This window comes from Panulirus ornatus, chromosome 14 (genome assembly GCF_036320965.1).
Source record: "Panulirus ornatus isolate Po-2019 chromosome 14, ASM3632096v1, whole genome shotgun sequence".
In the NCBI taxonomy this organism is placed as follows: Eukaryota; Metazoa; Arthropoda; class Malacostraca; order Decapoda; family Palinuridae; genus Panulirus; species Panulirus ornatus.
Genome location: NC_092237.1, coordinates 1,803,900 through 1,821,565, shown reverse-complemented (window position 1 = coordinate 1,821,565; position 17,666 = coordinate 1,803,900). Strand labels below are relative to the sequence as shown.

General features: G+C 40.4%; 1 protein-coding gene across 3 annotated transcripts; it reads right to left on the bottom strand.

Moving 5' to 3' along the window:
* Nucleotides 1-206: 206 nt before the first annotated feature.
* Nucleotides 207-16,029, bottom strand: LOC139753141 (uncharacterized). 3 transcript variants are annotated; one of them, XM_071669296.1, is made up of 8 exons: nucleotides 15,831-16,029; nucleotides 11,346-11,458; nucleotides 9,697-9,827; nucleotides 8,563-8,664; nucleotides 7,660-7,759; nucleotides 6,944-7,214; nucleotides 5,883-6,003; nucleotides 207-5,137 (listed from the first exon to the last, which is right to left on the bottom strand). In XM_071669296.1, the coding sequence occupies exons 3-8, from the start codon at nucleotides 9,793-9,795 to the stop codon at nucleotides 3,326-3,328; spliced, it is 2,505 nt and encodes an 834-aa protein (XP_071525397.1). In that variant the 5' UTR covers nucleotides 9,796-9,827; nucleotides 11,346-11,458; nucleotides 15,831-16,029; the 3' UTR covers nucleotides 207-3,325. The 3 variants fall into 3 exon arrangements, with proteins under 3 accessions (XP_071525397.1, XP_071525395.1, XP_071525396.1); XM_071669294.1 differs by having other exon boundaries at nucleotides 9,697-9,822; nucleotides 15,831-16,028; XM_071669295.1 differs by lacking the exon at nucleotides 15,831-16,029 and adding an exon at nucleotides 15,389-15,787 and having other exon boundaries at nucleotides 9,697-9,822.
* Between the last annotated feature and the right edge of the window lie 1,637 nt (nucleotides 16,030-17,666).

Here is a 17,666-nt window from a genome sequence, read left to right as displayed (position 1 = left end):
TTTAAACAATGGAGTATGCTATATATCAACAACAGGAAAGGTTTATAAATTCATTTTCAAATTTTTTTATAACTCTAAGATGAAAGATATTCCTGTTGGCAATTTCGTCCGTAGCTACGCTGAAATCACGCCACTTTTTCCTCTGACGTTTAGTGAAGCAAATTTACATTAGGTGCATCAGAATGGTGATAAAGTGATACACCTCATGACTACAAATTATTTTTTAAATGGAGCATAGTATAATATCTTACGAAAACAGAAATAGTTTACATAAGAGCACTTAATAAAGAAAACATTGAACCATCACAAGATGATCACAAACAGATTTACACAGTAAGTCAGTGTTACCGGCTACGTCTTCCCTAGTCATTATGATGCTCATCATCACTCAGTTCATCACCCACACTCTCCTGGCGCGCTTCACACATACACATACCGACACAACTTTTCCTTTCTAGTTCATGATACATATTGTAGTTCGACGTCTTTCGAGATCTTTTCCTTTGTTATGTCTAGACATATAAAACAAAACTAAATACTCTGTACGAGTCTATTATAAAGAAGAATCTGGAGAATGAAAATCATATACGTAAAAAGAAAATATTTTCACTACTGGAGTCCTGTGATCTGTGACATTTTATAGAGATCAAACTAGACTTCATAAAGCTCTGTATGAAATGATAGACATGTGTACTAATATATAGTCGACTTACACACTTCACATATGAAAGGATTCTGATCAAAACATATCACTTTAAAAAGGAGGAAAATGCGCAGATAGAAAAATTGTGGGACACTTCTGAAAAGCTGGGGATGAGGTCGGGGCTGGGAGGGAAATATCGGGACGTGAAGTGAGAAAAATATGCAGTAGCTTTGGGAGAAGGATGAAAAGTGTCAGGTCAGAAGTTACTGATGTAGTAGGGATGCAGGTCAACGTCAGGTGGTGTGGTAGAGATGTGTGACGTCTAGTAAAGTTGTAGAGACAGGGCATAGGTAGGTTGGGTCTGATCTGGCAGAGCTAGGAATGATCTGTTGCTGATGATATATATTAGTGCGCACACCAAAACATATCGCAAAATGCAAACCGTTCTTAACTGCATACACACAGCCTGGTAAACCTTGGCTTTATCATTTTGGCAGATAATACCATGAAATGATTTGATATTGGTTGGAGCAGACCATCTTAACTGAAAAATTGATGAAAACCCATTGACTATGTCTTCTTTAAATTATCTTGGTGTATGTCCTGTGTACTACAGCTACTGTGCAAAAACTAAATCTACAAGGAGCAGATAAACTCAGAGCCCTTAGAGTTGTTGCGGGGTACAATCCTAATCATTGCGTAAATATCAGAATTGTTAATGGACTTTGCTTATATTAGGTCTCTAATAGATTACAATGCAACAGCTTTTGTCCTACATAACATTTAAGGTATTAGTACAACTGGAAAAAATGCAAAAGAAGCTCTAAGAATTATACTTGGTTGCCACTAAAGTACTCATTATATGGAGAAAAACAAAAAACAGTATTTCCAGCACTGAGGTTAGAACACTTCAAATCAGTCTTATGATAGGACTGAAACTTCTGCGTGGTGATTCAGGTAGTGATGTCTCTAAAGAATTGTCAAACTACATATGCCATGGCACATTGAATCTAAATGAATCCATATAACAATCAATGATAATGTTTTGGAGTATATAACGAACAAAATTAGCATTCAGCAGCATTTCCTGCCTTCCTGGCAAATAATTCAATTTGACATCACTACACTTACTTATTAGCTTAAGAAACTGATTACTTAGTCTTCACCTTCAACATTTAGCCAATAACAATGATCTTGAACAAATGCAGAAACTTCACTGACAAAAACACAGCCCAGTGATGCCATCTGTAAGGACGGCTTTCTCATGTCTGTCAATGGAAGAGCAGGCAGTGGCTCATGTGTAGTAAATCAGAGAAAAATGTGAGAATTGATAATTGTGCATCTATCCTACAAACTGAATTGTCCGCCGTACCAATCGCTCTTGAGCTGGTAGAAACCAATGCCAGAAATAGCTGATCTCTGATTCTTTATCCTCACTACGTGTCCTTAAGATCAGCATGTAACATGTTGGTCTCTGAAGCCAGAGACAAATCAAACATTATTGATCAAGGATTCAAACCAAACTGTTATGAAATCCCTCTTATATAGACAGAGTTGCACTTGGTAAAGGTGTTAAAAACAACAGTGGTTTGTCAATTAGAAACCTCAAAACTGTAATCAGAAAGGAAGCACGAAGATGAATTCAGATAAGCACAAATCGAAACATTTTTCAACACAAGAAAATGTGTTGAGTAAAACATGTATATGGAGAAAGTAATAAAATCAGATTACAAGACGTTGTGATTGCTGTTATAGGTACAATTGGCGCTTTGGCCTATCTGGAGATGTTTATCTTGTGAATTGCAAAATTTGTTGCCAAATATTAGAACAGAAACTAGAACACCGTCTCAGAATGTGAAAAAAATAGTGCCTTGAGCCTTTTAAGAATTGGTTTAAACAAACCCCGCAAGAAATATCACAACATAATTATCTGTAACAAGATACCTGAAATTTGAGTTTGTATCCACGTTTTCCAACTACACGGTAACACTTACCATATGAAACTGTATAATATATGTAATGAAGGTCATATAATGAATCATCTGTTAATAACCTTTATAATATTGACCCACTAGGTTCTGACTTGGACACTTTGTGACCTCTGTAGTCTTTTTTGCGCTACCGCTCACAGGATGAGCATAGGATGCATAATAAATTTGCCGGGGATACCGGCAAAAATCAGTCAAATCAATTTTGATAGCAGAGTGAGAGTGAGTTAACGTTTGATAGCAGAGTGAGAGTGAGTTAACGTTTGATAGCAGAGTGAGAGTGAGTTAACGTTTGATAGCAGAGTGAGAGCGAGTTAACGTTTGATAGTAGAGTGAGAGTGAGTTAACGTTTGATAGCAGAGTGAGAGAGTTAACGTTTGATAGTAGAGTGAGAGTGAGTTAACGTTTGATAGCAGAGTGAGAGTGAGTTAACGTTTGATAGTAGAGTGAGAGTGAGTTAACGTTTGATAGCAGAGTGAGAGTGAGTTAACGTTTGATAGGACCGGTACTGGTCTGGTAGAGGTGAAGAAAGATAAGAATAACGTCAGTCAAGATGGGGTGCGGGAGGCCAGTGAATAAGCTAGTGAAAATGTATGGTCAGCCACGACGATGCGTGGTCAAGGGTGGCTGAAGTAGGCTAGAGGACAAGGAACCAGTCAGAAATGTATACATTGTGACAAGAAGGCGTTGGAAACTAAGGCGGGGGTGGAGGTGGGGACGGTAGAGCAGAAATTGGTGAGCATGGTGGAGGTGAAACAGAACAAGAGGAAGGTGTGGGAGGTTGAGCAGAACAGGGGGGAGGTGGAGCACAACATAGGGAAGGTGGGGGAGATGAAGCAGAACAGGGGGAAGGTGGGGGAGGTGGAGCAGGACAGGGGGAAGGTGGGGGAGGTGTAGCAGAACAGAGGGAAGGTGGGGGAGGTGGAGCAGAACAGAGGGAAGGTGGGGGAGGTGGAGCAGAACAGGGGGAAGGTGAGGGAGGTGGAGCAGAACAGAGGGAAGGTGGGGGAGGTGGAGCAGAACAGGGGGAAGGTGAGGGAGGTGGAGCAGAACAGGGGGAAGGTGGGAGAGGTGGAGCAGAACAGGGGGAAGGTGGGGGAGGTGGAGCAGAACTTGGTGACTGACGGGTGACTGGCCTCTTTCTTTGACGTGGGGGAGGAGGCGTGGGAGGAGACATACCACAAACTGTGTCCAGTGGTACACATGGGTCTGTGGCTGTGGTGTTGCTGGAGGCAGAAGGGCTCGTATGAGGGACGGCGGCGGAGGGGATGGCTGTGGTTGGTGTGGATGTGCTGGTGGGGAAGGAATGAGAATTCATGGAACTGGCAACAAAATGATTTGGTTCTGTGGTTGGACTGGCGGAGCTAACTGGCCTTGGGGTAGTGGTTGAGGCAGAAGCCAACCCTGAGACAGTGGTTGTTGTGGAGATAGGAGCTGGCTCTGTAGTAATAGTTGTAGGGGAGGGAACTGGTTCTAGATTAGTGGCTGTGGTGAAGGGAGCTGACCCTGAGTTTGCGGTTGTGGTGGAGGAAGCTGGTCTTGGGGCAATAGCTGTGGAGGAGGGAGCCAGTCTTGGGGTAGAAGTTGTGGTGGAGGAAGCTGACTGTATGGTGGTAGCTGTGGAAGAGGGAAGCGGTGCTACAGTAGTGGTTGTGGCGGGAGAAGGAGGACGTCTTTCCGCAGTACTGGAAACATTGGAGCTTGATTCTGCGGATGCTCTCGTGGAGGAAGAAATAATAGACTGTGTGGAAGTAGATACGGGAATGGAGTGCGTTTGTGGAGATATGGAGGCGTCGATAAGAGGACTTAGGTTGATAGCTGCGGGAGGATTGGATAAGCTTGTCCCAGAAGGTACAGGTATGATGGAAGTATCTGAGTCTTCAGGTGTGGTGTAGCTAGAATTGTTGGGCTCTTCTGGGTCAGCAGGAATGTTCTGCTTTTGTATATCACTGAAAGAATTCGACTCTTCTGAGCTGATGGAATACTTTGCTCCTGTAGTGTCAACGGAAACACATTGTATTTCACTTGTCTGTGGAGAGTCGCTCAAAGATAGTTCTAAAGATACTGTGGCAGAGTCTTGATCCGCGTGATTCATATCAATATTGTTCTTGGTGGATTCACTGGAAGTAGTTGCTTCTTTCGTTGTGATAAGAATAGAGAACTCGCCCTCTACAGGATCACTCGAGACTAGAGAAAGCTCCTGGGAAGATGTGTGGGGTGGAGATGGGGACTGTGCCTCCCTGAGGGGAGAGATGATATCAGGAGGGCTGGATGTGTCTGCAGAGACAGGAGGATATTCCAGTATATCACCCTGATTATAATTGGAACTTTCACAGAACTGAAGGACGCCAGGAGAACCAAGGGCCCCAGCGGAGACAGGAAGCTCAGCAGAAGCAACAGTCTCAGGCGTATCAGGAGTGGACACAGACGCCTCAACGGCCATCCTGAGGGCCGTGTGCCTGGTGGGCGGCGGAGGTGGAGCGGGCCTCCTCGGGGAGTCTGCACCCTGCAGGAGAAGCTTTATGTCAACTTCCAACAAAGGCAATATCTCACTCATCCCACTATGTTAACTGTAACATTTCCTGATGTCTAGTATACAAACGTTAACTGTAATGTGTTCGGTAAATGTCCTGTGTCCACCATTTGTGGCAGACACACCTTACTCCACGTGTATCAAGTATGACGTCAACAGCAGGTCTTTATATGCACCAAATGTAATGTCTGAAGTAACTTGTCGCCTGTAAGTAAACTCATCTGAGCAATTCACTTCCATTGGTTCACGTAAAACCATCTGGAACTACGTTGTAATTGACTCCAAAGACGAGACAATCTATCACTTTTTTTTGATTAACTGAACACCATGACGCGGGCAAATAACATGCACTTATCAAGACCACCTCGGGTAACACACAAATACAAAAATGGAAAGAAAGTACAAGTTCATCATGGCTCCGTAAACCATCACGTTGAAGTCAACCACAAAACATTTTAGTAAAAGTAAAATAGATAATATCTAGAGAAGCCAGTCTTGTGGACGCCACACTGGACCTCTACGCTTCATCACAATACCCAAGTCAAATCCGTCTACAACTCGACGATATTACAGTAACACACTACTAAGTATAAGTCTACTACCTCTGCAAATTGACGACAGTATTGTAACACACCGTGTGGAAGTCAAACATATCTACAACTCATCGACAGAACAGTAATACACCATGTGGAAGTCAAAAACATTTGGTGTAACTCACCGCTTTAAAGGTAACTTGCTGTTCCCTCTCTTCTAACCTCAGGTGCTGGGGTCCAGTCTCAGGGTTGAAGCCAACATGGTAGATGTGCTGGAAGTTAGTAGGGTAGCCGATCATGTCCTTCCTGTAATGGTTGGGAGGTGTAACGTGCAAGTAACCACTAACATCAAGCTGAACCAATACATTACCACCTTTAAATGAACTCATGATGTTAAGCCTTGATAGTTCTAGTGATGTTTTGTTTGATGATTAATTAACTCATGATGTTAAGCCTTGATAGTTCTAGTGATGCTCTGTTTGATGATTAATTAACTCATGATGTTAAGCCTTGATAGTTCTAGTGATGCTCTGTTTGATGATTAATTAACTCATGATGTTAAGCCTTGATAGTTCTAGTGATGTTCTGTTTGATGATTAATTAACTCATGATGTTAAGCCTTGATAGTTCTAGTGATGTTCTGTTTGATGATTCATTAACTCATGATGTTAAGCCTTGATAATTCTAGTGATGCTCTGTTTGATGATTAATTAACTCATGATGTTAAGCCTTGATAGTTGTTCTAGTGATGCTCTGTTTGATGATTAAAACTACCTTAATCTTTGGTTTTCAGAGCTGTCAATAATTATCTATCATTATCCCCAAAGGAACAGGAGTCACTGTATTAACTGTGTCTATCAGCGTACTATATGGTTGTTAGCAATGGAGTTCATTGTTCATACTTATCTTCCTTTTTTCAAGTATGCCCAGCGTTGCCAGACGTATCTACACTGCGTTTTGCGTCCATCCAGACTTCGCAATCAACAGAATCCTTAAATAAGCGTCACTGCGTCACTGCTCAGGTTCTTTGGCGTAAGAGTTGGCACTGTACCCGTGCTTTTGTGGTCACGAAGGTCACGTTCACAAAACTAATACAAAGTGCAGTAACAACAAACTCACTTGCATAAAGGAAGAATGGTTGAAAATGAGAACTGAATATGAATAAACTCTCTCCAGAAATACAGAGAGAGTTTGCTTACTCAGGGTCACACCAAACGTTGCCGTGTGGCACGTAACACACACTTACGTGATCTTTTTCGAGCCGCGCCTTCTGTCAAGTGTGGTAGCTTTGTCTCCTGGCTGAGGCGGGAGAGGGAAGAACATGGGTAGTTCCCGCGATGACTGTTGTTGATGCTGCTGGTAAGGTTCCTGTTGTTGTGGAAGCTGTGAGTGTTGTGGTTCCTGCTTCGCTTGTTGCGTGTCAGCCTTGGTTCCGTGTGAGTCCTGGTGTTCAGTCTCAGGTGCCTGCTGCTGCTGCGACGGTGCTGCAAGCTCCTTCGGGGATGGTGGTGGGGGACCTAAGTAAAGTGAAGCATATCACTTGAAATTCGTTTGATTCTGTTGTTAGAAAAAAAAAAAAAAAAAACTTACCACAGGAACTCCACATTCACTTACCTGTGATCCCAAAACCACTCTCATACACACACATTTGTTCACCCGTCTTACCTACTGAACAATCTATAATTTTGCGCATCCTTTTAACTGTATTTCAGAAACTTACAATTTGCATACTTGTACAACCGGTATAGCCAAGTTTTGCTTAGCACAGTAAAAAGCCAGACCAATTTGCGTAAGCCATTGTTTTTACTGACTGGATGCTACATAAACATTTTCAATATTAGCACTTGACTATATATCTGCGTATGTTGATAGTGTAGTAGTAATGGTGGTGGTAAAACACTGTACTTACGTCCGACTGAACCAAACTATCACACTGGCTCCACGTTCTGCCAGCGTACCTACCCTCTGGCTTCTGTGGGCCCGCACCAACCACGGCCCGGACCGCCACGGCGAAGGCTCTGGCGTCCACCTCACTGGCGAACTTCAGTCCCATTATCCTTTTCTGACGCCAGATGGAGAAGTACATGTACTTATTTATTCACATTGCGGTAAACAATAATGGTAAACCCTCAAGTTAAGATAAACTGGTCAAAACTAAAGGGGAAAAATCGTATGATCATTTGCTGTCACCCAGGGGCCCCTGAGAAGAATTTTATCAAGGGGTACAAATTTTTTTCGGGTTCCCTTCCCTTCTCCATGTCATCCTATTTTCATCCACTACGGTTTTTTATGCCATGAGCTGTAAGGCCAAAAAGGGTATAGAGGATGAGAGAGGGGTGGTATGGAGCCTCCGCTCTGTTGTTTCTGCATTTCTGAAATCCCAGGAAATCCCCGGTCACCCTTTTGGACCCCCAAGCCCGGGTACGATGTACCCCCTGCACTTCCCTCTCAGAGGCCCTGTCACCTCCAAGTTTGACTCCCAAGACTTGAAATGTATAATCAGTGTAAGGGACCTAGAGATTGTTTCTTCCCGTACAAGAGTGCACTGGTATCTTTACTTAGTTTCACACATTCCTTTGTCCATTTCATCGTACTTTTAACATGAGTTATTCATTTTTTCAGGGGAATATGACAGTTTTAATCGTCTGACACCCTCGCATCCAGATTTACTAAATCAAAGCTACATTGATCTCTAGGGTTCTGTAGATTTTTGTTGCAGATAGTGTAAATGAATTAAGAAAAAATATACATTCCAAAGTACATTGTATCCTTATATAATGAAGTGCGTTCCGTTAAAAGTGACTTAGATCTAGGACCAGCCTGGAATTAAACGACATAAAAGCGTATGTGTTAGTGAAGACTGACCTGTGTAGCAAGTTGGTGGAATAGAGTTTCCGAACAGAGGTACTGTGTCCCTTTGGCCACCTCCACCTCCTCTACTCTCTGCCATCCTACCAGGTCGTACACCTGCAACACACGTCGTTTATCTTCTTTACTACGAGCCACGTTTTTGTCAGGCGACGCAGCTTAAATGCTTTGTTTCTGGTATCAGTCGTGGACTCGCCACCTATGTTAAACTTAAAGCAAGCGGGCAGTCCTGAATATAGCGAGGAATATTATAGAAAACTGGAGAGGAGTTACATGGTATATAAATCAAATAAAGCCTCTCTACATGTACCGAAAAGCTATACCAGTCTCCACAGACAATTCTACATCCCATTGCCCAGACATTGGATAGCAGAAGCCACAGACGCACAAATTCGCACAAACAAAACAGAAGAATCCGCTAGCTTTTACTGGAAACCTTCTCCACGAACACAACTGAACACTAAGGAAGGTGAATTAGACAGAAAAATGCAAATGTAAGTGGTTAGACATAACGTCTTTCATTGCCACCAGAAAATAAGATGTAAGAAATTACATAAAAAAAAGACAACACAAAACGCCACAAAAGATATGAATGTATTATAAGAATTTGGGTTCATACATTCTCCATTCAAGGCAGTTACAGGAAGATAATTCATGCTTGCTGATAATTTATAGCGGTTGAAACCGTACAGCTCCAACGTTGACCGTACTAAACTAAACTGGAGACCCTGAAATCAGTAAGTCAAAGATTCCTCGACACAGAGAACATGACGAAACTCCAACTTCAGACAATTCTATTATCATTCTACATCCTGACTACTTACCTTAATCGGCAAACAGACCAGAATGTAAAATCTTTGTTCCTGAAGCTATACAAATAAATCCTAGAATTACTGGTGATGGGATTCAGATCAAATTGATGTGATTCACCACTGATCACAGGATGGCCATGGGGAGCTTCAATAAAGTAACTGTTGTTAGCTACAAAACTTTAAAATTGGCATGGCTTTAGATGCCAACCATGACTTTACGACTAGTTACCGTGCTTTTTATAATAGACTGTTACATCTGGTTTAGCATTCATTGTGAAGCCCGAGAGCTCATCCAGCGAGTCTCTGGAGTGTGACTGACCTGGATGTAGAAGGATCTGCGGGTGTAGTCCTTGGTGAGGGTGGCCACGGCCGTTACCACCTCCCGCCACTCAGTATTCCTCGAGGTCTCGGCCGCCATAACCGCCACCACCGCCGTGCTCAGAGCCTAAACTTACACAATAGTCAGGTTACATTACACAATAGCTACGTTATGTCGGATACTCAAAACGTACAGGGTATAGAAATAAATACATTCATAAACATATGGATATTCTTCCGTAACAAAATCTAGCACAAAATATGTAAACCTAAACTTATGGAGAAAAACCCGATCTGTACAATGGAATAACCAGGTCTTATTTTACATTTACAACAAAAATGAGATTATGGTCAATAATACGAAAGCCAAGTGTGAGAACTCTAGAAAGTAATGGTGCAGCTTAAGTAGGTGATTTTGGAGGAGTTCGCAATCTTAGTAAAATTCAGATACTTTTTGAGTTCAGTGACCTCGGTGAGGTAAGCAAGTTTTAAATCACGTGATCTTAGAGAAATTTGTGAAGCTTTTTGAAGAATAGAAACGGGCCTAGCAAACTAACTGTAAGGAGGAAACGTATTCCAATATCATGAAAGAAGTTGCCATATATTATTGATTTATCAAATCAAGTGGTTAGGCATTGTCATCTTTTGCTGGCTCTGGTCAGAGAGGCAAACAAAAAAAGGTGCAAACCTCAAATGAAATATAAACAGGAGACAGTTGCATTGGTTAATGTCACGCTGAGTTGAATATAAGGAAAAACTAAGTTCATCCGTTTACAGAAAACTGTTACATAAAGATAGTCTTAACATTATACATATATTACATGTTTAAACTTCCTATTTTTCAGCATTGCGGAGATATAGCACTTGCATGAAACATTTTTGCATCATTAAGAAGCAAATATATGCAAGCATTATTCAGTTATCACCTCCATTAGGGGTATCTGTGGTGAAAGTGTGAAGTGTCCATCATGTGCTGTTCTTGAGATATCACTAACAAGAATGTGGCCACAGACAGACGCAGGGGTAAGAGAAGAGAAAAAAATAATCTAAGTCAAAGGCGGTGAAAAACTTGGCTTTTGAAAACGGAAAGTTTGTAACTGCTAGGAAAGAATGAGAACGTAGTTTCAGAGCTTATGAGTGAGTGTAGGTAGGGAAAAAGCGACATTACAACGGCTTCCCCTTGAGTTGCCAAAGTTAACACAGTAATCATGTGACGCACTGCTTGCTGAGTATTACGTGGTGTAGCTGATGGAGGGAGCACAAGCAACCGTTGTCATTACCAGAAGCCAAATATCTACAGAACCTGGGGGGGTGGGGGGGAATATGCAGCGTAGGAACAGGAAGGTAAATTGAAGTAACAAAAAAAGGAAAATCGTGAAAAACCTTTCACGAAAATAAATATATATATATATATATATATATATATATATATATATATATATATATATATATATATATATATATATATATATATTTGAGTGAGGTAGATAATCTTTAAAAAATACGTAAGTTTCGTGAAACAGGTTAGCTCGATCAGGTATGTGACATGAACGAATGAATCTAAACATGTCATTGTTGAGGGAAGTGAACTTTGATGCACAAGCTTCATTAAGGTAAGATCAGTAAGGTCTGTGAGTTCAATTTATTTACCTGGGCCCTGGATCCAAGCAAAGAAAATATTTTGTTATTAGCATCGTGACTGAGCACTGCGGAGGGTTGGTTCTCCCCTTGGGTTTTCCGCGCGGCGTTCATCCTACTCACACCTGAAGATGAAAAGAACAAAAGTTAAAGGATGACACAGCTGGTGTACCCTCTATCATTATATCAGTATGACTGATCAACCAAGGGTCTTCTCAGGGGTGTTTCTGTGTGGTGTAATATATGCTGACCTTCAGCACAGGAAATGCAAATTAGTTGGCATGTAAAAGTTCTCTGTTTAGAATCATTTGGTCTACAATCCAATAATCAGCTGGCGACAAGCTGCACTATTATATCGATTCGACCAGCTCTGTCAATAAAGAATGACCAATGAAATAAACAGAAAAAGTCATATTCATTAGAAGAATTTTCTCCACAAGGCTTTTGAACCTCCATTTTTTTTCAAACCATGCTAACATTATAGCTATATATAAATGAAGACAACATAATTCCCCTCACACCTACTTCAGCAGTAAAGCCCTCACATAAATGCAGACAAAATTACTTGTCTGCATATCTGCTACCTTTTCTGCACTCTGCTTGAGAAACCAATCTTAATCTCAATGGCATGATCTGCTAAACTCACGGAGAATAATTCCTCTGTTTGTGATGTGAGATGAATACAAAAAGTGCATTATGAAAACGTTAGCGCAAGTAATGCCTGTCGTGGATTTCAAACGAAATGTTGATCGATTTTAAATACATATATAGCGTTGATTGCATGCGCACTTCAAGAAATCATTGGACGTACTAATCCTTAAGAAAAAGCACCTCATAGAAAAATACAATTTTTTTCCACGATTTTTTATACATTACTGCGAGTGAAATAAAACATCAATTTCAAATGATTCTTTAGCTCAAAACTGTTGAAAGGTATCTCATTACTCGGAGAGCCTGTAATGAATCATTTCAACCTTATATCTTCTAACCGAAGTTAAGGTTATCTAGACACTATTCTCTCTCTCTCTCTCTCTCTCTCTCTCTCTCTCTCTCTCTCTCTCTCTCTCTCTCTCTCTCTCTCTCTCTCTCTCTCTCAATAGAATGACCACACTTGAACACTGGAGATGCACCAGTAAATTGTTGGGTAAGGATACCCCACGTAAGATTATCATTATTATTATTGTTATCAATCATTATTATTATTGTTATCAATCATTATTATCATTATTATTATTATTATAATTATCATTATTGTCATTTCTATTATCATTGTGATTAGTATTATTATTATCAGTAGTAGTAGTAGTAGCACTAGCAGTAGTATCATTAAAATTATTGCTTTTACGTACTGTTCCTGTTACGTTTTGTATGTCAACGGAGCTATTATCACAGCCTATCATCTCTTTCGTAGTGGTTACGGTTACAAAAGTTTAGCGACGCGGCGGTTCTACTATCAGTATCATCGAGAATTATCAACTCTTTTGTTTCCAGAATTCTATTGCAACTGCTGCCTTTACTTTCAAGAATGTCAGGTTTATTTAGGAAAACTTTCTTGAATTTGGACTGCCTTTCTTTTAACATACACAAAACAGAAAAATGAACCAAAAATTCTTTATCGCTGTACATGAACGAGTTCTGACTAAAAGTAATCTATCATTAGCCTTAGTTATCAGCGATACGATCCCGTAACCAGTAGTCACTTCGTTTTGCTTTTACTACCAATGTGTAAATTTTTGCACTCATTGGTGTTAACTCAATTGCCTCCTTTGAGCCCAATCTATCAGTCTATCTACTTCATACTGCAGCTGTATACTGTCAATATTTGTTATAACTTTGTATCCTATTGTGTTGTGTGAATTTTGATTCATCACATCCCATTCTCAAAGTCATTAATATATATATATATATATATATATATATATATATATATATATATATATATATATATATATATATATATATATTTTTTTTTTTTTTTTTTTCCCCAAAAGAAGGAACAGAGAAGGGGGCCAGGTGAGGATATTCCCTCAAAGGCCCAGTTCTCTGTTCTTAACGCTACCTCGCTAACGCGAGAAATGGCGAATAGTTTGAAAGAAAGAATATATATATATATTGCTTTGTCGCTGTCTCCCGCGTTTGCGAGGTAGCGCAAGGAAACAGACGAAAGAAATGGCCCAACCCACCCCCATACACATGTATATACATACGTCCACACACGCAAATATACATACCTACACAGCTTTCCATTGTTTACCCCAGACGCTTCACATGCCTTGATTCAATCCACTGACAGCACGTCAACCCCGGTATACCACATCGCTCCAATTCACTCTATTCCTTGCCCTCCTTTCACCCTCCTGCATGTTCAGGCCCCGATCACACAAAATCTTTTTCACTCCATTTTTCCACCTCCAATTTGGTCTCCCTCTTCTCGTTCCCTCCACCTCCGACACATATATCCTCTTGGTCAATCTTTCCTCACTCATTCTCTCCATGTGACCAAACCATTTCAAAACACCCTCTTCTGCTCTCTCAACCACGCTCTTTTTATTTCCACACATCTCTCTTACCCTTACGTTACTTACTCGATCAAACCACCTCACACCACACATTGTCCTCAAACATCTCATTTCCAGCACATTCATCCTCCTGCGCACAACTCTATCCATAGTCCACGCCTCGCAACCATACAACATTGTTGGAACCACTATTCCTTCAAACATACCCATTTTTGCTTTCCGAGATAATGTTCTCGACTTCCACACATTCTTCAAGGCTCCCAGAATTTTCGCCCCCTCCCCCACCCTATGATCCACTTCCGCTTCCATGGTTCCATCCGCTGCCAGATCCACTCCCAGATATCTAAAACACTTTACTTCCTCCAGTTTTTTTTCCATTCAAACTTACCTCCCAACTGACTTGACCCTCAACCCTACTGTACCTAATAACCATGCTCTTATTCACATTTATTCTTAACTTTCTTCTTTCACACACTTTACCAAACTCAGTCACCAGCTTCTGCAGTTTCTCACATGAATCAGCCACCAGCGCTGTATCATCAGCGAACAACAACTGACTCACTTCCCAAGCTCTCTCATCCACAACAGACTTCATACTTGCCCCTCTTTCCAAAACTCTTGCATTCACCTCCCTAACAACCCCATTCATAAACAAATTAAACAATCATGGAGACATCACACACCCCTGCCGCAAACCTACATTCACTGAGAACCAATCACTTTCCTCTCTTCCTACACGTACACATGTCTTACATCCTCGATAAAAACTTTTCACTGCTTCTACCATATATATTAGATTTAGTTCCACGGCTGTTCCCGACGGCGTTTTACTGTTTATCACTGTTCTTTATTTACAGCCTGTCAATCAATTTCCTAAAAATCTCCCCCTCCCCCCTTGTGATATTTTAGATTCAGCTTCCTTGAGTAATGAAAAGTAGTTATATGTGCTTTTTCTTTTTTAGTCAATTGCGAACACAGTCTCAGCACCCTGGTTTTACACTGGATTTATATGTCTACATAATAGCCTTTTTACAGTAATGAAAGAGATTCAAGGTCTTAGTTCTTTATCTCTTAAACATGCTCTATCACAACTGTTTTGTGTATGATGTTCGCATTTACTATGAATTCATTAAATCATTTTCATTTCTCCACTACTCTTATACTTTACAAGTACTTTTCAACATGATCTCGAACAAGATTCACATTATGTCCTGTGGTTGTTCCATCTTTACGTCTCCTGGACTGCTTATTGCCTACGTCATCAATATTTCAAACTATTTCTTCCAAGGTGAGTGGATGTCTCTGTGTTCGCAGGTGTGGATATTAGAAACTTAAAGTTGTAAACAAACTTATTTCAATGTGTGTATGTGTGGTAAAAACGTTGAGTCGTTATCATATTTCCTGCAAACACGAAGTCTTCAAAAACACAATTACAAATTTTGCTGAATTTGTCTGTACTCTTCCCTGGTGACCTCGGACTCTCATAATTATTTCCAAATACTAAGGTACAACAGTGAAACTATAAAGGGTACTTACAGCAAGTCACAACGAAGCTGGTTTACTTAGTGAAACTACCACTTGCCATGACAAGGAGAACGTACTGCCCGTGCTTATCATCTTATCATACTATACATCAACATCACAACTTATCACTGCACACTTGTTCTAAATATAACGGCAAGATCATAATTCCTTCGTTTACTGCTGCCTAATTGAAGGATGACAAAAGCATTAGAGTCGTACTGAGCATCTCAACGTTAACATGGTTTTATATTATGATTCTGTAAGTTGCTCTGGATATTGCATCCATACAGATTAACAGTAAATGGAGTATCTATGCTTTTTCAAGCTGCTAGGAACGCTGGATCACTTTAGATGGTTAGTGAAAAAAAGAACTTAGCCGCCATGCCGTATGTGGGCAGCTCTCCGCTTCACAGGCGACTGAAGTAAAAGGTCACCAGAGATAAACTCTACGAACCTTAGGAAGTGACTCATTGAAGTGCTGAGGTACCGGCACAACTCCCCAGCCGCGGCCGTCACGGACCTCCGGTGAGGTTCTGAGTAAGACGGGGACAGTCCCCAGATCGTACCTCCTGCCGGCGGCCAGCGAGGGATTACGGCAGCAGACCTCCTGAGGGTGGGGGCAGGGTTACCAACATCCCAGAGTCACGCCATCGTTAACACTATCTTATCATCAACTGTGTCGCAATCCAATCATGTAATCCAAGGCACCATAATGATTTTTACTTCATCCTTCTCGTTGTAAATGAGCACGACTTATTTCCCAATTCATCTGCTCTACACTTATATAAATCAATTTATATTTAGATATTTAGTGTCTTGATAAGTAGAGATAAACAATTAGTCCTGTCTGCTGTCTTATCGCAAAGTGGGGAGCTTTTTTAACGGAATTTGTGCAGTTCCAGTTCATATAAATTGTAATCTTCCCTTATAACGTATATCTGAAATTAACTTCATCTGTGTTTACGTTTAGAGATCCATTAATCCCGAAATCAGAGAAAATTCCTTCAGTTTAAACCAGCTAGGATTCAAATTATTTAGATGACGTAGTGACTACAGAAAACAAGGAAAGGTCAACCTGGCAAGATGATAATGTACTTGAAATTCTGTAACAACCCATATTCAAGCAACAATAATACTATTTTTGTCCATTTAGTTCTTTACAATTTCATCAAATACCGTCACGTAGATAGTAATTTCCAAAGTAAAAAGACAAGTCACTCAGACATCTGGTGTATACAGATTTGAGCATATCCATGCTTCTCTATACTTTCATTTTTCATGTACTATTCAAATCTCTGATAATACACAGGAAGTGTGTGGAAGATAGACATGTATGGAAATGTGAATGTGCTTAGGTGCATATTCATCTTAAACCTGAATGAATATTTCTTTTACTTTTACTTTGGGGTTTTCAGAAATTATGAAAAGTTTTATTAATAAAAGATCATTACTGTTACTTGCGTAAAATTAATCTAGAAACCAGGCATACACCAGTTACAAATACAGACACTTCACAGTTGTCTTATTACTGATCACAGTGGTCTATCTTTGAGATGCCAACTGCCAGACAGCTGTGACGCAAAGGCATTATTATGTATAGCTGAAGCTGTCTTCCTCAGAACAGTGACCATACATAAACAAGTCCATTGTATGATGTGTAACATCTCAGAATCATCTGTAACATATAACGAGTAATCTCAGGTTTATACTGAAAGATTATGTATTTCTGTAATGCATGGTTTCAAAGACAGATTAGATGCAGCAACGATACTGGCTAATCATCGTTATCTTCGTTCCCTGTTCATTGGAATGAAATAATTCTTAAAATCTCAAGTATCACTTTCAAAAAATTAGCTTAGGCCTTGTGTTAAACGTGGACCCCACAAAAGCGCTTTACTTTTCCACTTGTACACGGATGTTAATATACTGACACTAACGGTTCCAGAAATGCATTGATAACAAAGGTTTGTTATGTTTGGTGGTAGAATTGTACAGCCATTGTGGAAAAATTGTGGGAGTTTTTAGGAAGGACTTGGGGTTTTACAGGGATTAAACTAAGCATGGTTACCTAACCATGAATTTTAACTCAGACATGATTCAGCAAGCAAGATAAACCTACAGGCCTATCCTTTCTCTTCAACTCTGCTTTGTCTTTGGTTGGAGTAAGTGCATCTTTTGTGGTAACTAATTCTACTGAAATGGAGTCCCCAGTCCCAACCTGCAAACTGACATAAGGGAAGACTACTTTGTCGACTATAATGGGAAATGGTAATGACGTTTGGAGGAGAGA